The sequence below is a fragment of the Phyllostomus hastatus genome, unplaced genomic scaffold (genome assembly GCF_019186645.2).
Source record: "Phyllostomus hastatus isolate PE091 unplaced genomic scaffold, TTU_PhHast_1.1 phas_contig_62, whole genome shotgun sequence".
NCBI lineage: Eukaryota > Metazoa > Chordata > Mammalia > Chiroptera > Phyllostomidae > Phyllostomus > Phyllostomus hastatus.
In genome coordinates, this window is record NW_025333921.1 from 769,424 (window position 1) to 791,459 (window position 22,036).

At 46.0% G+C, this 22,036-nt stretch overlaps 2 protein-coding genes across 2 annotated transcripts; both read right to left on the reverse strand.

Annotated features, from left to right (window-relative positions):
- Window positions 1-321: 321 nt before the first annotated feature.
- Window positions 322-3,569, reverse strand: NFKBIA (NFKB inhibitor alpha). Its single transcript, XM_045848548.1, has 6 exons — window positions 3,220-3,569; window positions 2,544-2,652; window positions 2,013-2,223; window positions 1,635-1,723; window positions 1,240-1,500; window positions 322-894 (listed from the first exon to the last, which is right to left on the reverse strand). The coding sequence occupies exons 1-6, from the start codon at window positions 3,444-3,446 to the stop codon at window positions 847-849; spliced, it is 945 nt and encodes a 314-aa protein (XP_045704504.1). The 5' UTR covers window positions 3,447-3,569; the 3' UTR covers window positions 322-846.
- Window positions 3,570-17,932: 14,363 nt separating this feature from the next.
- On the reverse strand, window positions 17,933-18,262 carry LOC123825250 (40S ribosomal protein S27-like). The gene has a single exon (XM_045848619.1). The coding sequence runs from the start codon at window positions 18,254-18,256 to the stop codon at window positions 18,002-18,004; it is 255 nt and encodes an 84-aa protein (XP_045704575.1). The 5' UTR covers window positions 18,257-18,262; the 3' UTR covers window positions 17,933-18,001.
- Window positions 18,263-22,036: the final 3,774 nt, after the last annotated feature.

Here is a 22,036-nt window from a genome sequence, read left to right on the forward strand (position 1 = left end):
GCCTGGAGTAATTTACACCAAGAGAATGAACACAAATGACAAAGGAGAGCCTTCCAGCTCTAGGCCAAGCATCTGGCTCCCCCCACCCCCAGCCTGTTTCCTATCATCTTGCAATCTGGCAACAGCCTCCCCTCCCACACAGAGTGGGCCCTGCCGCCTGCAAAGCTGTGTACTGACAGTGTGAGAAGCTGCCTTCTGAAAGGGTTTCAGGGCTGGCTGTGGTAAGTGCTCCCACTCAAGTCTCCACTTCTACCGAGGACCGACTGATCGAGTGACTCTCACAAGAGTCCCACCGCAGCCTGAAGAAAATGATCAGGATAATTCCGTTCATAAAAATCTGTTTAATAAATATACATCTTAGAAGTAGCAAAATAATTACCAACAAAATACACTATGTACACCATTTACAGGAGGGTAACCCAAACCTTGACAGGCAGCGACTGTTAACCCCACACCATTGAAAGGTTCAACAACACGCTTCATTGTCACTCATCACAGGACACAACTGGGCTCAGCCACTCAATACACGAAGGTTCAGTCAGAAAGCACAATAAATAAAATCAGTCCTTTCATCAGAGTTTGGATAACCTTCTCAAAAAAACCCATGATGGTGAGGTTTCAAAGAGATTTGCTTTGAATTCCAATGATCTTTCTTGTCCCCTTCCAAAGTTCTTAAAAAGAATACAGGCTGATCCACTCCAGGAAAATGTTTTGGGCCAGGCAGTGTGCAGTGTGGTTATAAGAACACCCTTTTGATTTTTTTCTTTTTTCTTTTTTTTTAGAAAAATAAAACTCTCTTTCTGTACAAATATACAAGTTCATGTTCTTTTAGACACTTTGTGAAGCTCATAACGTCAGGCGCTGGCCTCCAATAACGCAGTCGTCATAGGGCAGCTAAAATCAAAAGGGAAAACAGGCACGTTAACCTTCAGAGCTCTGCCAGGGGTGCTGGGACAATGGTGAGGCTGCTACTGGAAATGAGTGAAGTATTTGTGGACTTCATTCTCTATACTCCAAGTATAAATTAACTTCACAGGCTGAGGGAGTTTTGCTTTAATGCTCCTCTCCTTAAAAGCCAAAGAGAAAAGACACACTCTTGTGATACTGGTTATCCACACTAAAGTCGGAGAGCTTCACTATGTGACACCTTTGGATGCAGAGTATGGCTCTAGGGGCCTGGGAGGGTGAAGGGAGAACAGCCATTCTCATTGTTTTTTGCAGAGCAAAATTGAGACTTACCTCATCCTCTGTGAACTCGGACTCTGTATCATAGCTCTCCTCATCCTCACTCTCTGGCAGCATCTGAAGGTTTTCTAGGGTCAGCTGGCCCAGCTGCTGCTGTATCCGGGTGCTTGGGCGGCCCCAGGTAAGCTGGTATGGGGAGTAGCCCTGGTAGGTGACTCTGTTGACATCAGCCCCACACTTCAGCAGGAGAGACACCAGGTCAGGATTCTGCAGGTCCACCGCAAGATGAAGGGCAGTTCGACCATTACAGGGCTCCTGAAACCAAAAGGAATTTGAGATGTTTACCGCTGAGCCTGGAATTTTGGCTTGCAACAAAAGCACATGAAATCCTGGGAAGGAGGGCCCTAGAGCCCAGTGCACTACTGCATTTGGAGGCAGGAAGCACTCACCTGAGCATTGACATCAGCACCCAGGGACACCAGAAGCTCCACGATGCCCAAGTAGCCATGGATAGAGGCTAAGTGCAGACACGTGTGACCTAGAAGAACAAAAGGAAGAAAGTATAAGCACTTGTTTCAACCCTCACATCTCAAGCAGAATCTTTCCCCTGTTCCTTTAAGGAACAAATTCTACTGAAAAACCTGGTTTCTGAATTAGCTTTATAAAGGCATCAAATAGGCCTTTTGTATAGGTTGTTTTCTTAGCCTTTTACATGTTGAGAGTTTTTAAGCCCTTGCCTGGAATCCTTAAGTTAGCCCACCTCCCCCTTCTCCATGTCAGCTGCCCTCTGATAGGAGGGCAGGGCAGGGCAGGGCAGGCGGACGTACCATTGTAGTTGGTGGCCTGCAGGATGGAGTGGAGGTGCTGGGTCCCACAGCTCTGAGTCAGAACTCCCACACTGGCCAGGCAGCCCTGCTCACAGGCAAGGTGTAGGGGGGTATTTCCTCGAAAGTCACGGAGCTCAGGATCACAGCCAGCTCCCAGAAGTGCCTCAGTAATTTCTGGCTGGTTGGTGATCACAGCCAAGTGGAGTGGAGTCTACAAACAGAAGGAGGAACAGAGACACTGTAAGTCATGGACCAAATCCACAGTCTGTTTTCTGGAGACCCAGAGATTCCCTAGGTTGTGGGTGCTGCTCCTCCCAGACAGGTGCAAGGGGACAGGCAAATACGAGAGGTCATAGGTGGCCTTCATAAAAGTCTCACCAAATTAATGCAATTTTCTTTACTTTCTACAATGTTGGCTGATTCGAATGTAAAAGGTCAGGTCGAATACAAACCACTGACCATTTTATAGAGAATTAGGAGCAACTGCTAGATCCCAGGGTCAGAGAGGCAGGGGCTAGGCCAGAGGCGCACCTGCTGCAGGTTGTTCTGGAAGTTAAGAAAGGCCAGGTCTCCCTTCACTTGGCGGACCACTTCCATTGTCAGTGCCTTCTCTTCATGGATGATAGCCAAGTGCAAGAACCTGAGGGGAAGAGAGGGAAAAACCCCCAGGGTGAGTACAATGCGTGGGGCCCAGGGAGGTGCGGGCTGCGGGGGATTGCGCAAGGCCGGGGTTTCTGGAGGCCGAGGCCGCGGTGTTTTCCGCGAGGTTATTATGAGCTGAGTGTTCCTGGCAGGCGCCCAGGGACTTTCCGGGCTCACCCCCCCACCTCCCCGAGGGCGCCGACCAGACCGCCCCGCCCTCCCGCCGGGCCGGAACGCCTTGTACTTCCCCTCCCGGCCGCTCGGCGCCCGCCAGCCGGGCAGAAACTCCCGCCTCCCTTTGCAAGTGGGGACTTCGCGTCCGCGTTGCCGCCCCGCCCCCGGCCGAGAGGACCTGGACTGGGGGTGGGGGTTGTGCACGGCTGCAAGGCCGAGCTGTGGAACCGCGGCCCCGGGAACTAACCCTGGCCCTCTACTCCCATGCACCTCTGCACGGTCTCGGGGTCGGTGCAAAACGCGGGGTCCACAGTCGCTTCGCGGGCCCGCGACGCGCGCTGCAGGCCCTGAGCCCCCATCCAGCCCTGCCACCTGGGCCCGAGACACTTACGAGTCTCCGTCCTCGGTGAGCTGCTGCTTCCAGGGCTCTGGGCTAAGCGGTGCCACCAGCGGCTGGAGGCGGATCTCCCGCAGCTCCTTCACCATCTGCTCGTAGTCCTCGTCCTTCATGGAGTCCAGGCCGCTGTCGTGGCGGTCATCCAGCAACCGCTCCTTCTTGAGCGCGTCCCGGGGGCCCTCCATGGCCCAGTCCTGGGCGTGCTCGGCAGGGTGAAACATGGCCGTGGTGACTGTTCGGGCGCTGCTCCGTAGGTGCGCTCAGCTGCGGGCTTCGCGATCGCTCCCTCGCAGTGTGGCAGGCAGGCGGGAGGGCTGGCTGGGGCAGTTGTGGGCTCGGCAGCGCCGCCGCGGCGCCCTATAAACGCTGGCAGGGGATTTCTCAGGGGCGGGGTCAGGCGCGGGGAATTTCCAAGCCAGTCAGACCAGAAAAGAGAACTGGCCTCGTCTTTAAGCTAGGGGAAAAGCAATTTAAACCCTGAGCCGGGGTTCATCAGAGAAACTCCCTGTGATGAGCCACTGGGGTCATGTACAGGGAACTTTTTGATGAAAGCTGAGTGGCTGGAAAGTCCTCCTGACAAGGCCCCCTCCCCCGGTACTTCCCTGCAGCCTGCTCTCAGTAATCTTGTCCCTCTGCAATAAACCTTTCCCTGCTTGGGGTTTCCCACGATAGATTGGACTGGGGTCGTCGGCTGCTGAGATCCCAAGGACACAGACTTGGTTCCTCGTTGGGGTTTGCCAACCTGCCTGTCTTTTCCGTTTTTTGATCTTTTGAAAAAGCGAGTGGAAGTGATGGCCGGGTGTAGGGATTTGTTTCCCCAAACTTCCCTGAGCCGGGGAGGGCGCACTGGTGGTGAGAAGGGCTGCCTCTGCGTTCCTGCCGATTGCAGGTTCTTTGCAGCACAGGGACAAGCAGCACTCACCTAGCCCCTTTCTCAGGTAGAAGTTGTGGAAGTTTTAGCGTTAAAAATATAAATGCTTGGAGAATCCTCAAACCATTTTTTAGAGATTAACAACTCTGTTGACGGCGCGGGGCGGTGGGGGGGGCGGGGGGGGCGGGGGAGGGGCAAGCACTCAGCCCTTATGCAGGTGGAGGGGGCGAATTCTGAATGTCAGCATAATTTTTTTCAAGTAGGGTAAGGTGTTACATTTTTGTAGTAGAGGTTATAGATACCTTGCAATAGCAAAATAATTGTTGGGGTCGTCTTCCCTGATTGATTTGCACTGTGCTGCTGCAGAGAATGGATCCTGAGCCTTATCCTGGGTGACCAGCTGGGTGACTTTCCAGAAGCATTTGGCGGAGGCAGAAGAATGGGTTAAGTAGTGCCTTTCCCAAGATTGAGCCTTAAGGACAGCTAAGAATGTGGCTGCTAGGCATTCTGCAGGAGGCTAAAGGCAGTCCTAACATTTCCCCTTCCTGCCCACCCTGGCTTCTTGCTGTGGTGTCCTGGGGAGGGCAGCAGTTGGACATAGCCACGCAGTGTGGGTAGCACTACAGGCCCACTATCCTCTGGCTTCACCTCAGAAATAAGCCCCTCTTTGCACCTCCACCCCCTAGCCAACAAGCCACAAATTGCATCGATTTACTTTTAGAATTGGTCCAGGCAAAACAAAGCAACTTCTGCCAGAGTTCTTCAGAATTAGCCCAAGGAGACCTCTCTAGTTTTGTAGAGCTTTCTGGCAATGGTTGCAGTTACCTTGAACTTGACTGGTCATGTACTAACTAACCTGTCTCTTCTCTGAATCTCCCCCTCCCCACCCCCAATATCTGAATGTAGGGGACCTGGGTCAGTTGGAGTGACAAACAAAATATGAGGGGGAAAAAAGTAAAACCAAGAAATAAAACCTCAGGGTAGTAATGATGGCATGCCAAAACGAAAACTTCCCAGTGATGGTCTCCATTGTCTCCATGAGCGTGTGATACACAAACATTCCATTTTTGAGGCAATGTGGAACAGTGACTGTGAAGTACATCTCAGGTCCAGCCTCTGCTTCTAATTAACTGCATATTAATTGGAGAGATCAGTTAACTTTGCTGTGGTATACCTGCTTTTATAATAATAAGATTGGATCTAATGCTATTTAGCTTAATTTTTTAAAATTTTTATCATCTTAAAAATTGTATTACTTGCCCACAAATGCATGTATAACTCTGCTTAAGGGTGAACATGTCTCTTGGAAATTCACAGTATACATTTTTGGAAGTACTCCAACACTTTAAGTAGCACATTGTTCTCAGAACTAATCTTGTAAGATAAATCTTGTTCCTACTTTCCTAAAAAGAAACTGAAATGCAGAGAAACTTACCTAGGTACCCTGTGGTGGTTTGTCCAATTCATATTCCAACACTTTAATCGTTGGGCCAAAGTAGTTGTACTATTAACAGTTTTGAAAATACATTTCGAAAACGAGACTGAATACACTAGAATTTGGAAAATATATATTTTATTTCTTCTTCTTTTTAATAAATTCTCATCCAAGAACATTTTTTCATTGCTTTTAGGGAGAGAGGAAAGGAGGAAAAACATCGATTAGCCCTGTAAGGGGGCCTACCAGGGATCGAACCTACAATCTTTGCTTCAGAGGACAACACTCCAACCGACTGAGTCACACCAGGCAGAGCTAATTTGGAAAATGTTTCCTACAAGTATTTTCTACCCCAATTGTCAGGGGAACATCTACCACTCTCTATTTTATCTCTATGAGGATATGTATGTCTAAAAAAGTACAGAAATGTCACATTCTAAATGCCCCACTAGTAAAGGATAACATAGAAGAGGACTTCTAGCCGCAGGTTTAAAATAATTATTGAAAAGAAAATTGTGTGTAAGTGAAAAGTATCACAGAATTAAGTATCTTTGCACCTCCCTTTATGGCTCTGTGGTGGCCTTCAGGGCCTGGTGGTCTTTATTCCTGATTGCTTAGTGTGACACCTAGTGGTAAGAGTCAGTCCCAGGTATTCCCTCATTTGTCAGAGTGGTTTTGGAAATTTTGGGAGGTGCTGAGCTTTGATGACCTGTCCCTATAGTGGGGATTCCCAGGAGGTACCTTTTGTTTTTCTGCAACCTGGGAGACGGTTTTGAATATTGTGATCCAGCAGGTTTTCTCTGTCATGTGTATGAGCTCTATAGGGCTTAAGTACAAACATTGCAAGTTGGGCAATAAAGAACGTACTTGGAAATCAGAAAACATGAGCAGAAGGGGCAGAAGAAGACAGCAGAATGGATTTTTGGTTTAGAAAGACCTTTCTGGACTCTTGGGCACTTAGACTTCTCCCCAATTTGTTGTCAAACGTTTTTGATAATCTTGATCATCTTAAAGGTGTCAATTAAACCATAGGTAAATCACTTTTAATATCATTTGGCTTTTTTTTTAATACAAAAGGCAAAAGAATGAATAAGTTAACCTCGAAGCTGCTTTGCATTTTGGCACAGAAAGCAGCCACAGGGAATGACGGGATGGCCGGTGATGTGGAAGGGCTTCACTGTGGGCAGGAGCACCCTCGTGGGGAAGGAGCGTCCTAAGTGCCTGGTGTGATTTCTTGCACTCTTTCTGGGTGGGAAATGCACAATATGAACCAAACCTACTGCCTGAAGTGCCCAGTGGCCTGGCAGTGTGGGGATTTTTCTTTAAGCTCAGCCAAGTGGTCCAACATTTGGCTTTTCTTACTTCATGGGCAGAGTGTTCTGTGTCAGTTGCCCTGGCCCATTCCACCAAAATTGTTTTAACCCCAGTAACTTGAATGCAGCCAGGCTGGAAGAGAGAGGAGTGAGGATGGAGTCCGGCCACTGCTGTGGACAGCCCTGCAATGAAATTCTGAATTTATATTCTGCCTCCAGTCCCAGGCTCAGTCTTCTTTCCTCCTGTTGTGGTGAGCAACCACCTCTATCTATCCGCCTTGAAACCTGAAGCTCCCAAGCCCTGGATTTTGCCACAGAAAAACAGTCGTCAGGACCTTCATTCATAGTGACCTGAAGATAAGGCTGTTGAAAGCTTTATGTATTTCTTTTGCTATGCATTCTGCAATTTAATAAGGATCAAGACTTTAAGGGGTACCAAACTCAATTACCTACCCACAGTGGCCAGGGGCCGGGCGGTTTTCACAGAGCATTGAAGCCAACCAAGTGAGTCCCAGGGGGCGTGACAGCGTCTCTGACAGTCCAGACCTGAGAGGGCACGTCTCTCACACTCAGCTCACACACTTTTGCCAAACAGCACTTTGAGTTCAGTACTGATATCCCCTTGTGAAAGAAAAAAATCAGAAGATGGATTTTGGTGTGAACATTTAAAAATTTTACAATATTGTGTAAACCAAACAAAATACACTTCTGCATCCTTTGGCTACACAGAGCACACAGGCCCTGAGTTTATAACCTGTCTTTCAGCCAAGGTGCTACCTTCTCACAGGGCCTTGGGGGCAGGCACCTGCCTTTGGCTCCCTGGGCAGTTGGAGTCACGGGGTCTCTGCCTCTCTGTATGGCTGGAGGCTGGGGGGAGTGTGTCTGTCCAGGAATTTTGGTCTGCCTCTGGCAGGCAGGTTGGAACCAGAGAGTCTAAGCCCTGAAAAACTATTTTTCTGTCCCTGCAGATTGTTAAATACATGGTAAAATAAAAATAACAAGTTCAGTAACTTCTGTCTTTTCTCACAAAGACTACTTGGGTTTTTTTTTTGTTGTTGTTTGTTTCTTCATTGTGCTCTCTTTTCAAACTCAGATGCTTTCTGTAAACATCTCCTTGAGGGGTCCCTGCTGTGCTGGTACCTTGGCCAGCCACGCACCCAGTCTTCCTGTTGGGCGACCTGCTGCCTGGGAAGGAGGAGGCCTGCACGTGTCCGCCCTGCATGTGACAGCCCGCGGCCAAAATCTCTGGCTCTCCCTTTTCACTGTTTGTTAGTGGTAACCACGGAATACCTGTAGGTGTGCAGGTTGCTCATGTTCTACTGTGTTTGGGGAGGAGTGGTTGGATGAGGAAGGGGTGGAGGCACATTGCTTCCTCTTCATGTCAGTGTAGGTGCTCTTTTGTCTTTGGGGTAGATTCATCTTGAGTTTAGTCAGGGTGGGAGGAGGCTGAGCACTAGGGCAGTTCTATGCAAAGGCCTGGTGTCCTGGGCACCCTCACCAGGTGAGGGGCTCACAGCCCTTTTCAGTATCAGAGACCACCTCCACCACCAGAAACTATTTTTTTCCTTTATGGTCCAAGGTCTGGGGCATGGGTTAGGATAAAGGTAAACAGAATCATAGCTGCTAAAAAATGTATGCTTTACAAATAGAGTAAAGATTTAGGAACCTGGATCCACAGCTCTTTCTTGTAATCACTAAGGTATAATCTTTCCCAGCCCCCTTTTAGAGCCTCTGTTCTCTGCAGTAGAGCTGCAGATTACTTGGATGAGTGTTAAGAATTGAGATGTCTTGGAAGCTTATCCCTGAGACTATTAATGAGGGATACCTATAAGAATATTGATTATGAAAGATATTCTTAGGCTGATTTTGAAATACTGGAAGCAGATGAAAGACTGAATAAGGGTTACAAACAGAAGCCTTGAGCTGGGAGAAAGGGGGAAATTGGCCTGGAGCGTTTTCCCTTTGATCCCAGCTCTCAACCCGCCAGTCCAGTCCCAGGACTGGGAGGTATCCCTGAGGCTAAGTCACTCCGCTTGGCTCAGCAACGCTCATCATTTCCTATCTCCTAAGCTTGTTTATAGGCTGCAGTTTAGGGAATATTTTACCAAGACCACTGATATTTTCAGAAACCGAGGTAGATCAACCAAATCTTGAAATGCTAACATTTGAAAACTGGGCCAATTTAGAAGTGAAGTTAAAGAGCGTGGGAGAAAAGGCATAGGGGTGCCCCCTACTTTCATTGATGGGAATTGAAGAGGCTAGGGAGAATGTGGGTGGGGTGACAGCATGGATACAGGTCTTGGTAAATAATCTGTATGCACAGGATGATGGAGAGAATGCAGGGAAGCACAGGTACAACCTAGTCACGACGTTGGCTCTGCTGTCTTGAAGGGTTTGAATCCATTGCTAGGTAGCCAGGGTATCAGGGCAGGGGCGTAGAGGGAGGGGTGAGGATTCACAGGAAAAGGAGGGGGCTGCACTTAGGACAGAAGCCTGGAGTGAGGGGAGGTAGATAAGGAGCAACAGTAGAATTTTTAAATGGCAGAGTGGGACACCCAGATGAGGAGCACAATATGGATGGTACTGTCTGCAGCGACATCTTCTGGCCAGCTGTGGAATAACTGTTCTTTGCAGAATCACATTTATTAAGCAGGGGATTTCAGGAAGGTGGGGTTGAGGGTGTTCATTGCGACTGGACATTGAGATGTGACTAGAGTACACCATTTATTGCAGTCCCAGGGGAAATCTCCTGAAATTCCCATAGCTGATCAGTTCAGTTCATTCTGTTTTTAAAATTTTATACATTTTTAAAATTTATTTTTATTCTTATTTATTCTATTACAGTTGTTCCAATTATTCCCCCTTTGCCCTCCACTGCCCAGCCCACCCTCTGCTCCCATAGTCCATCCCCACTCTGTTGTCCATGTCTCATTCATACATGCTCTTTGACTAGACCCTTCCCCTTCTTTCTACCGTTCCCCCTCCCCCTCTGGCAGCTGTCAGTCTGTTCCCTGTTTCCATGTGTCTGGTTCTGTTTTGTTCGTTAGTTTATTTTGTTCATTAGGTTCCTCTTATAAGTGAGATCATACGGTATTTGTCTTTCACCAACTGGCTTATTTTACTTAGCATAAGGTTCTCCAGTTCCAAAGGGCAGTTGTTCCTGTTGCAAAGGGCAGGAGCTCCTTCTTTCTCTCTGCTGTGTAGTATTCCATTGTGTAAATGTACTGCATTTATTTATTTATTTAAAAGATTTTATTTGTTTTCAGAGAGAGGGGAAGGGAGGGAGAAAAAGGGGGAGAGAAACATCAATGTGTGGTTGCCTCTTGGGGGCCCCTCATCAGGGACCTGGCCTGCAACCCACACATGTGCCCTGACTGGGAATGTATCAGTGTTTTAATCAATATATCTACTGATAGACAGTTAGGGTGCTTCCCACACCTGGTTATTGTAAATAGCATTGCTATGAAAATAGGGGTGCATAAATTCTTTCGAATTGGTGATTCAGGATTCTTAGGATATAATCCCAGCAGTAGAACTTCTGGGTCCAAAGGCAGTTCTATTTTTAGTTTTCTGAGGAAATTCCATACTGTTTTCCACAGTGGCTATGCCAGTCTGCAATCCCAACAGTACACTAGGGTTCCCTTTTCCCCACAACCTCACCAGCATTTGCTTGTTGATCTGTTAATGATGGCCATTCTGACAGGTATGAAGTGGTATCTCACTGTAATTCATTCTGTTTCTGAAATGACTCCAGCCCATCCCCTCCCCATTTCCACTGTCCCCACATTCGTGCAGGCCCTGTTTTACCATGGTAGCCTCTTTATTTATAGTAGTTCGTTATTTATACATTTATTAAATATTTACCCAGGCTGACACTTGATAGACTTTACCCTATTTAGTCTCCATGACCATTCAGGTAGGTAGGTGTCATTATTTCTGTTGTAAAGAAATTTGAGACTCAGGAAGGTTGAGTCACTCACCCAGAAGCTGGCATCCATACCCTTCCCCTGGTGCCGTCCACCTGTTGTTCTCCATACTCGATCCTGTTGCTTGACTGTTCCTATTTTTAAAATTTTCAAAAGTATTGGCACAAATGATATGTTGTATTACCTGTAGTATTAAAATTAATTAGTTTTAAAATTGAAACAACATTTGCACATGGTTAAAAAATACCTTAAAAATTCAAGTAGTATAAAAGGGTTACAATGATACAATTACATCCCTTTCACCACCGCCTCTAACACTCATTTCTGTCCTGCTGTTTCCTATAACAACCTCTAGTGACCTGCATGTCCTGCAGGACAGCCTGAGTGGCTCTGGCAGAATTTAAAACCCTCCAGAGTGAGACGCCACCCAGCTTGGCCACTGCTAGTCTGCATTTTTTCCCAACAATACTCTGCTGGAGCTGCTCTGGCCTTGGAGAGAGTTAGGTGTTACCATTCCTGATTGACAAAGAAAGGCAGCATTGTGGAACACAGGCTATTGGAGGAGAGAGCAGAGCCACCCTGGAACTCAGCCCACCTGGGGATTGAAGCATTCAGATGGGGAATGAAGAGATTATAGATAGAGCTAGGCAGTGCTCCCTTCTCTTCTTTCTTCTGCTGCTGCCTGACAGTAACCTCTGGGATGGGACTCAGGGTAAAGAAGAAGACGCTGCCCTCTCAAAATCTTCAGTACAGAGATAGATGTAGTCCTAGAAGCTTGCTTATGGCGTAGTCCACCTCCCCAGGACAAGAGATCAAAAAGGAAATTAGGGCAGCCCTGATCAGGTGGCTCAGTTGGTTGGAGCATTGTCCCATACACCAAAAGTTTGCAGGTTTCATTGCCGGTCAGGGCACATACCTCGGTTGTGGGTTCAATCCCTGGTCAGGGCGCATATGGGAACCTGCTAATCAATCCCTCTCTCACACTGATGATTCTCTCTCTTTCTCTCTCTTCCTTCTTCTCTTTCTAAAATCAATACACATGCCTTCAGCTGAAGATTAAAAAAGAGCCTAAAAAAAAAAAAAGGAAATTAGGGCAGAAGCTCTAGTGTAGAGATATTAGATGAACATTTGCCTAGAGTATTGCCTGTATTCCCCAAATCCTTTGGGGACGGAAGGGGAAGGAGGCTGAATCAGTGTGGCTGGTGCACAGGTCATCCAGCAGGATAATGCGTCATCAGAACTCCCGTCAACGTACTGCAAGACTGAAGTCCAAGGAGGCGTGACTGGCTGGACCCAGAGGTCATGCTGCTATTAAAGCCCATCAGCTGCACTTCCAGGGTGAGCCTTTGATGGCTTTCAGAAACAGCAGCATTTGCAACACAAAGCGTCATCCCTCAAGACCTTGACCTAGTTTGACAGAGCATACAAAAATCAACTTAGTAACGTGTGGTGCATAATCTCTCTGACTCAGGCAACATCTAGAACTGTACACTTCCTAGAGAAGTTTCTCATGAAGAGGAAATCCTGAGGAGGAGTTTAGATTATCCAGTGCAGGCTCTGCATCTTGGACTCTGTTCAAAAAGAACTTCATTAAAATAACATTACATTATGAACATTGTTTCATAAAAGCAGCGCAGGGAGCTATTAGACATACCAGATGTCAGGGCACCTTGGTAACTTTCCACTGTGAGAGACTGTACCTTCTCACCTCAAGTCTTTTTATTCTCACTTCAGATCTAGCAGCTCCTCGGGTCGACCCTGGGTGATTCATCCTGGCAGCATCGAGACTGAAAATACAGAGGCGCATGGGAGGGTTGCTGTCTGTGGGGTATTGAACTGAGGCTAAAAATAGTTGGGGGTTCCTGGGGCAGCCTCCTTGGTGGCCACAGGCACCACAAGAAGAAAACTCACTGGGGAAATCTGCCCGCAAAAGAGGACAAAAGCCCCCACTTCTGTCACCCCTTTTGCCTCACAGAAGCTCAAGGTGACAGGGAACTTGGTGTTTTCAAAATGTCATGACTCCCACAGACAGGCTGTCACTCCTTCCCACCCCCAGACCTCTGCCGAGAGGCTTTCCCTCTGGTCGAATTGACCTTTTCAGTTTCTGGTCTGGTATCAAGTGCAGACGACCATCCCTAACTGCCCGTACTGCATCTGGTCCAAGGACAGTTTAAGATAAAGGAAATGTGAAACATTGGTGCACATGGCTAATATGAATAAAGAAATCTCTGAAGGAAAAATGTATTATGTATAAGGAAAAATAAACATTAATTTGTGAAGCACTTACTTTGTGCCAGGCATTGTGGTCTCCAGCGGCTTCTGGTCTGGTGGGTCGGTGGTCGGGTACACAAGCGATTCCAGGGAGTGGCGATGAGGGCTGCGGGTGCCGCTGGAACACAGGGTGCTAGGGGCGTGGGGCCGGAGGCTCAGTCAGACTGGGAGGGTTGGCCGAGGACAGCGTTTAGAAGCAACCCAGGAGTCAGAAAGGGGGGAGGACATGCCAGGAGAAGGCGGAGTCACTGGCGAAGCCGGGGTGTGAAACCCGCGGTCGCACATGTGGTAGAGGGAGAAGGTTCGTGGCCCTGAGACTGAGCAGGGAAGTTGGAATAACACCCGGAAAGCCATCGAGAGCCACTGAGGGACTTGACGTGGCAGCTAACCCCACTGTGTGTTTTGGGAGACAGTGTGGCGAGCGGCCTGGGGACTGGAGTGGGTTAGGCAGGAAGCTGGTGACCAGTTAAAGGCAGTGACTGGAAAGTGAAGAAGAGAGAGGGCTAAAAAGGGATCCCAGGACAGGGGCCTGCAGGCCTCCGTGACTGACTGGATGAAAGACAAGGACAGAGGGAAACATCTAGGAGCTCTCAGCTTCTGACTTGGGCTGCTCCCTGGGAAAATAGAATGAAGAGTGGGTTGAGGGGAAGATAGTGAGTTCTGTTTGGGCTGTATTCATTTGAGGGGCCTCGTGGATATATAACAGGTGCCTTAATGTGGGAAGTTTAAGAGAATGAAATATTTGGAAGTCATCAGCTTATTTGAGAAATAGCTAATGTCCATTTGTGGACAAGGTCACCCAGGAATTGTGTATCAAGTTCCCAGGACCAGGATGGGAACACCACGAGTTAAAGAGTGACCAGAGGCTAAGAAGCCAACAGAGGAAACTGAGGAAGAACATCCAAAGAAGAGGGAGGGAAACCAGAAGGGGGGGCTGCCCCAGAGGCTGGAAAGGGTGAGAAGTACAAGAAGATGTGTGAATTGTTCACTGGAGAAGAAAAAGGCCAGGCTGAAAGACAGGAAGTTTTACTTAAGATACGATGTTGAGTTACTTGGAAACATATAATTACAAGGCTAAGGAAAGGGGTCCTTAAGGACTGTGATGGAAAGATTTAGCAGTAGTGCATTAAATGCATAAAACAAAAATACAGCACTTTTTGCACTTTGTCTGTAAACAGATGGAGGAAGAGGAGGCTGAGCGATGAACCCAAGGTCACACAATTAAAAACATCAGGACTAGCTAGAATCCAGCCCACTGTTCTTTTTCCTTCATGTCGGTGATTGGTCCGCAGACTTGACTTTGCATTAGAGCCACCTGGAGGGCTTTTGTGTTTTATTTTGAAAAAATAAAAAATTTTCAATTACAGTCAACATTCAATATTACATTAGTTTCAGGTGTACAGAAGTGGTTAGACATTTATGTGACTTACAAAATGTTCCCCCTAATGAATCTTGTGTCCACATGATACCATATATAGTTATAATAGTATTGATGATATCCCCTATGCTGTACTTTATAAACATCCCTGTGACTATTTTGTAACTTACGATTTATACTTCATCCCTTCCCCTTTTTACCCAGCCCCTCTCCCATCTGGCAACCATTAGTTTGTTCTCTGTATCTATGAGTTTTTTTTTCTGTTTTGTTTGCTTGTTTATTTTGTTTTTAGATTCCACATGTAAGTGAAATCATACGGTATTTGTCTTTCTGTCTGACTTACTTCACACAGCACAATTCCCTCTAGGTCCATGCATACTGTTGCAAATGGTAAGATTTTACTCTTCTTTTTTAAATATATTTTATTGATTATGCTATTACAGTTGTCCCATTTCCCCCCTTCTCTCCCCTCCACCCTGTACCCTCTCTCCCACCCATGCTCCCCCCCTTTAGTTCATGTCCATGTGTCATACTTATGAGTTCTTTAGCTTCTACAGAAGTTCTTTTAGCTTTTAGCTTTCCCGTACTATTCTTGCCCTCCCCCTATCTATTTTCAACCTACATTCTATGCTACTTATTCTCTATACCTTTTCCCCCTCTCTCCTCCTCCCACCCCCCTGCTGCTAGCCCTCCATTTCTGTGGTTCTGTTCCTGTTCTAGTTGTTTACTTAGTTTCTTTTGGTTTTGCTCTAGGTGTAGTTGTTAATAATTGTGAGTTTGCTGTCCTTTTACTATACATGTCTTTTCTTTATCTTCTTTTCTTAGATAAGTCCCTTTAGCATTTCATAAAATAAGGGCTTGGTGATGATGAACTCCTTTAATTTGACCTTATCTGAAAAGCACTTTATCTTCCCTTTCATTCTAAATGAGAGCTTTGCTGGATAGAGCAATCTGGGATGTAGGTCCTTGTCTTTCATGACTTGGAATATTTCTTTCTAGCCCCTTCTTGCCTGGAAGGTCTCTTTGGAGAAATCAGCTGACAGTCTGATGGGAACTCCTTTGTAGGTTACTGTCCCCTTATCTCTTGCTGCTTCTAGGATTCTCTCCTTCGTTTTTACCTTGGCTAATGTAATTATGATGTGCCTTGGTGTGTTTCTTCTTGGGTCCAACTTCTTTGGGGCTCTCTGAGCTTCTTGGATTTCTTGGAAAACTATTTCCTTTGCCAGATTGGGGAAGTTCTCCTTTATTATTTGTTCAAATACGTGCTCAATTTGTTGCTTTTCCCCTTCCCCTTCTGGTACCCCTATAATTCGGATGTTGGAGCGTTTAAAGATGTCCTGGATGCTCTTAAGCTTCTCCTCGTTTTTTTGAATTCTTATTTCATCATGCTTTCCTGCTTGGTTGATTCTATCTTCCTTCTGGTCTACTGTATTGTTTTGAGACTCAGTTTCCTTCCTTTCACTATTGGCTCTCCTCCGTGTATCTTCCTGCATCTCTTTTATGGTAACCTGCATCGTTTCCTCTAATTTGCACCCAAAATCAGCCAATTCCGTGAGCTTTCTGATCACCAGTGTTTTGAACTGTGCATCTGATAGATTGGCTATTTCTTGGTTGCTCAAAAGGATGAGTCCTGGGGGACTGATCTGTTCTGTTGGAAACATCTCTCCCTGTCTCTCCTTTTTTTTTTCCAGTCTGGTAGCTCTTGTTACGGTGGGGGGCAGAGCCTTAGGTGTTCACCGGGGCTGGGCACCCCAGTCGCTAGATTGTGATGTTATATGTGGGGGCGGGGGCAGGAGCGGGGATGGGAGGGAACAATGGCGGTAGTTCCGTTCTCCTGGGCTCAGACCCTTCTCAGGGATCCTGGGCTGCGAGCTCTGCCCTGGTCCACAATCGCTGCCTCACTGGGTCTGCCAGCCGCAGCTTGCGTACTCAGGGATCACCGCTGCGTTCTTGCACCCCGGATGGCTGTCACGCCGATTTCGCGCCAAATTTTCCCTGACCTCCGCGCGCCGCCGACCCGCACCAGCCCCGCGCCCGCCCAGCTCCTCGTCTCCTACCAGTCTGGATGAACGGGTCTACTTCAACTTCTTGGCTGTCTGACTTCCATTCAAATAAATCCTCTATCAGTTCTGAGTGTTATTCTATCTGTAAATTATTGTTGTTCTAATCTTGGTTGTGCGAGGAGGTACGGTGCGTCCACCTATTCCACCATCTTGCTGGAAGTCAGATTTTACTCTTTTTAATGGCTGAGTATTATTTCATTAAATATATATACACACCTCTTCTTCATTCATTCATCTTTTGATTGGAGCACATAATCAATTTACATTTAAATTAATTATTGATAGGTATGTAGTTATCATTTTATTGTTTTTGTAGTTCTTGGTTTCTTTGTTATTCTCTTGCTCTGTTCTCTTGTATGTTGATGACTTTCTGTAGTGTTGTGTATTTGGATTCTTTTCTCTTTATTTCTTGTGTATATCTTGTAGATTTTTGTTTGTGGTTCCCATGTGTTTTATTCATACCAAGCTATGTGCACAGCAGACTATTTTAAGTTGATGGTTGCTTAAGTTCAAACACATTCTAAAATCCCTACTACTTTTACTCGTCTCGTCCATGTTTATATTTTTACTATTATTTTTCACTTCTTTTGTGTGCATATTTGTGTGTATCCCTTAGTTTACTGCTGTAGTTACACATGATCTTTCCATTTTTGCCTTTTAACCTTTGTATCAGCTTTAGGGTTGGTTGATCCACTGCTTTGATTATGTGTTTGTCAGTAAAAATCTTTTGTGAAATTTTCTTATTCATATTTTTAAGTATTTTTCCTCTTCTTAAAGAAGTCCCTTTAACATTTCATATAATGATGGTTTGATGCTGATGAACTCCTTCAGCTTTTTCTTGTTTAGGAAGCTCTTTGTATGTCCTCCCATTCTATATGCTAGCCTTGTTGGATAGAGTGATCTTGGTTGTGTGTCCTTGCTTTTTGTCACTTTGAATATTTCATGCTAATCTCTTCTGGACTGCAATGTTTCTGTTGAGAAATCAACTGACAGTCTTATGGGAGTTCCCTTGTAGGTAGCTAACTGCTTTTAAGATTCTCTCTTTGTCTTTAACCTTTGCCATTTTAAATATGATGTGTCTTGGTGTGGGCCTCTTTGGGTCCATCTTGTTTGGACTCTGCATTTCCTGGACTTGTGTGTTTCTTTCCTTTCCAGGTTAGGGAATTTTTCAGTCATTATTTCTTGAAGTAGATTTTCAATTCCTTGCTCTCTGTTTTCTCCTTCAGTTACCCCTATGATATGAATGCCCGATGTTGTCCCAGAGGTTCATTTTTTTAATTTCTTTTTGTTTTTGTTGTTCTACTTGGGTGTTGGTCACTACCTGTCTTCTAAATTGCTGATTATATCCTCTGTTTCATCTAATCTGCTATTGACTCCTTTTATCGCATCTTTTATTTCAGTTATTGTATTCTTTATTTCTGAGTGATTCTTTTTTTTTTTTGACTGATTCTTTTTTTTTTTTTGTATCCAAAATGTGTTTATTGGGATGGTTCCCCACTCATCTTGATTCGTGGTACTTTTAGTGCTGCTTCCTTCTGAAGGAGCATCCTTCTGTAAGCCTTGCTTCTCCTCCTGTAGGCTGACAGAGGACAGTGGAGCAGCCAACACACAAAACTACCGTGTGTGCATGGCTAAAGATGGTGGTGATTTTATAGCAACCTGGGGATTTCACATCCATGAAGTAGGAGTTGGGACTCTGCACCAGGCGCTTCTTCTTGTGTTTCCTTTTCTCCTCTTCTGGAGAGGGATGAAGGAGACCCTTTGCGAGAGGCATGTTGTCGTTGGAAGGTCGTCACCGCTGGAAAGCTTGACTGATTCTTTTTTTAAAGAAATGTTTTATTTATTTTTAGATAGGGGAAGAGAGAGGGGGAAATATCAGTGTGTGGTTGCCTCTCATGTACCCTGGCCCACTGGGTACTGGGGACCTGGCCCACAACCCAGGCATGTGCCTTGACTGGGAATCACACTGGTGACCCTTTGGTTCACAGGCTGGCACTCAAACCACTGAGCCACACAAGCCAGGGAAGATTCTTTGTTTTCTATCTCTTTTTTAATGTTTTCTGTCTCTTTGTTGAAGTTCTCAGTTCATCTATTCTCCTAAATTCATTGAGCATCTTTGTAACCAGTGTTTTGAAATACGCATCTGGCAGATTGCTGGCCTCCATTTTGTTTAGTTCTTTTTTTGGAGTTTTGTCCTGATCTTTCATTTGGGACATGTTTCTTTGTCTCCTCATTTTGGATGCCTGTTTGTACCTGTGTTTGTTTCTATGTATTAGCTAGGGCTGCTACATCTCCCCATCTTGGCAGTGGCCTTACATAATAGATGTCTGTGGGGCTCATTTGCAGTCCCACTGTTCATCTGAGCCAGGTGCTCCAGGAGTGTCCCTTGTGTGGGTTGTGAGTGCCCTCCTGTTGTAGTTGAGCATTGATTGCTTTTAGCGCATCATTGGATGGGGAATGACCCTCTGGCTGACTAGCTGTGAGGACTGGCCATGACTACAGCAGACAAGCTGTTGTATGGGCTGACTCCACAGAGCAGGATTTGCTTTAGTTGGGGTCTGATGCCTGCCAAGTTCATCCTCTGGGTGTGTCACCTGTGGTGCTAATTGGGCGGTCCTCTGGTGTGATCTGATGCTGGCCACCAGGTATGCAGGTTGTGGGGTCTCTGAGGAGGGGCTCCAGTGCAGGCCAAGTCAGCTGCTGCTTGTGTCCATCCCAGGGCTGCCTGGTAGGAACTATGAAGTGATTTGCAGCTGGTAGCTGCTTGTGCTGGGCCCAGAAGCACCTGGTTATGTTGTGAATCAAGGCTGGCTGCCATTGTGCCAGGCTTGGGGCTGCTTAGCAAGAGGTACTGGGCATGCTGAGGCTAGCTGCTGCTTTTTGGGGGTATGTGCATCTTTGAGAGATTTTAGGAAAATCTGAAGCATGGGCCCAGGCCAGCCATTTGTATAGATTAGCTTCTGAAAGAGGTTGGGGTCTAGTATAAGAACTGGGTGGGGTGGGGTCTCAGGGAATTAGCAGGGTGGGGCGAGAGCAGTGTTAGCCAGGTTCATTAACAGATTTAGCATCCCCTGACTCCTGCAGGCTGGGGGAAGGGTTCAACAGAGGAACAATGGTGCCTGCCTGTACTTTAGTCCCAGGGAGAAATGACCCTCCAGCCCTTGCCCTGAAACCAGATAATTCAGTTTCTCCCTATATGTCCCTGGTGCTTTCTTGCTGCTCTCCCTTCTCTGGTGCTTAGGGTGAGTCTGTGCTCAGCCCCTTTAAGTGGATGCCTTGGTTTACGGCAGCCTGGCCCTCTATCTCACCTGATGGAATCCACACTGGTTTTCACAGCCGGATGTTACAGGGACTCCTTTACCCAGCGCTGGTGCTCCAGCTGGGGAGCCCAGAATGTGGCCAGGACTCCTTGCTTCTCAGTAGAGAACCAAAACCTAGATATCCCTCCTGATGCTTAACCACCACTGGAGGGTATGGGAACATTAGTGTCTCAACCTCTCCCGCCAATCTCCAGTGGCTCTACTTCACATCCTTTGTTACAGCAGTTCTGTTCAGCTAGTTTTCAGGTGGTTCTCAAGGGGGGGGTGTTCTATAATTTAGTTGTAATTTTGATGTGGTTGTAGGAGGAGGTACAGATAGCATTTAGCTCTTCCACCATCTTGATGGCAAGTCTGAGTCACTTGCAGGGCTTTTAAAACACATTTTGCTGAGCCCCATGCCCAGAGATTTTAATTCAATAGCTCTGGGTGGGGCTTGGGAGTACATTTCTTTTAATTTATTTACTTGTTTGTTTATTATGTTTTATTGATTATGCTATTACAGTCCTGATTTTCCCCCCTCTCCCCCCCTCCACCCAGCACCCCCTCTCCCTCAGGCAATCCCTCCACCATGGTTCACGTCCATGGATCATGCGTATAAGTTCTTGGCTACTCCATTTCCTATACTGTACTTTACATCCCCATGGCTATTCTGTAAATACCTATTTGTATTTCTTAATCCCCTCAGCTCTTCACCCATTCCCCCACACCCCTTTCCCACCTGGTAACCATCAAAATGCTCTCTGTATCCATGGTTCTGTCTCTGTTCTTCATGTTTGCTTAGTTTGTTTTTTAGATTCAATTGTTAATAGATATGTATTTTTGTCATTTTGTTATTCATAGTTTTGATCTTCTTTTTCTTAAATAAGTCCCTTTAACATTTTATGTAATAATGGTTTGACGATGATGAATTCCTTTAGTTTTTTTCTCATCTGGGAAGTTCTTTATCTGCCCTTCTGTTCTAAATGATGGCTTTGCTGGGTAGAGCAATCTTGGCTATAGGTTGCTGCTTTTCATGACTTTGAATATTTCTTGCTAGTTCCTTGTAGCCTGCAAAGTTTCTTTTTGAGAAATCAGTTGGCAGTCTTATGGATATTCACCTGTAGGTAACCAACTTCTTTTCTCTTGCTGCTTTTAAGATTCTCTCTTTATCTTTAACCTTTGTTAATTATGATGTGTCTTGGTATGTTCCTCTTTGCACCCATCTTGTTTGGGACTCTCCATGTTTCCTGGACTTGCATGTCTATTTCCTTCATTAAATTAGGAAAGTTTTCTTTCATTGTTTTTTTCAAATAGATTTCCAACTTCTTGTTCTTTCATTTCTCCTTCTGACACCCCTATGATGTGAATGTTGGACCTCTTGAAATTGTCCCAGAGGCTTCTTACGCTACCCTCATTTTTATAAAAAATTTTTTCTTCTTGTTGTTATGATTTTTTTCTTATATTCTATATCATTGATTTGAATCTTGGCATCATTCACTCTACTGTTATTTCCCTGTAAATTGTTCTTTATTTCAATTAGTGTATCTTTCATTTCTGACTGTATCTTCTTTTAAAAAAGATATTTATTTATTTTTAGAGAGATAGGAAAGGAGGGAGAGAGGTAGTTATAGGCCAGGTCCCTGGTTGGGGACATGCCAGAGGCAACCAGGCGAGGTGTCTCTCACACATTGATGTTTCCAACCTGGTATCTCCATCAATGTGTGAGAAATACATTGAACGGTTGCCTCTGGCATGTCCCCAACCAGGGACCTGGCCCACAACCCAGGCATGTGACTTGACCAAGAATTGGATCAGTGTTGTTTTGTTTTTCAGGCTGGTGCTCAGTCCACTGAGCCACAACAGCCTGGGCCTGACTGGATCTTTTCTATGCTGTTGAGGTCCTTGCTGAGTTCATTGAGCATCCTTATAACCAACTCTGCATCTGAAAGACTGCTTATCTCCATTTCGTTTAGCTCTTTTTCTGGAGTTTTGATTTGTTCTTTCATTTGGGCCATGTTTCTCAGTCTCCTCATTTTGGTAGCTTCCCTGTGTTTGTTTCTATGTATTAGGTAGAGCTGCTTTGACTTCATGTCTTGGTTTTGTGGCCTAATGTAGTAGGTGTCCTGTAGGGTCCAGTGGCACAGCCTCCTCTATCACCCAAGCCAGTTACTGGAGGTGCACCCTTTGTGTGGGCTGAATATACCTTCCTCTTGTACTTGAGCCTTGGTTGCTGTTTGCAGGTCAATGGGAGGGAT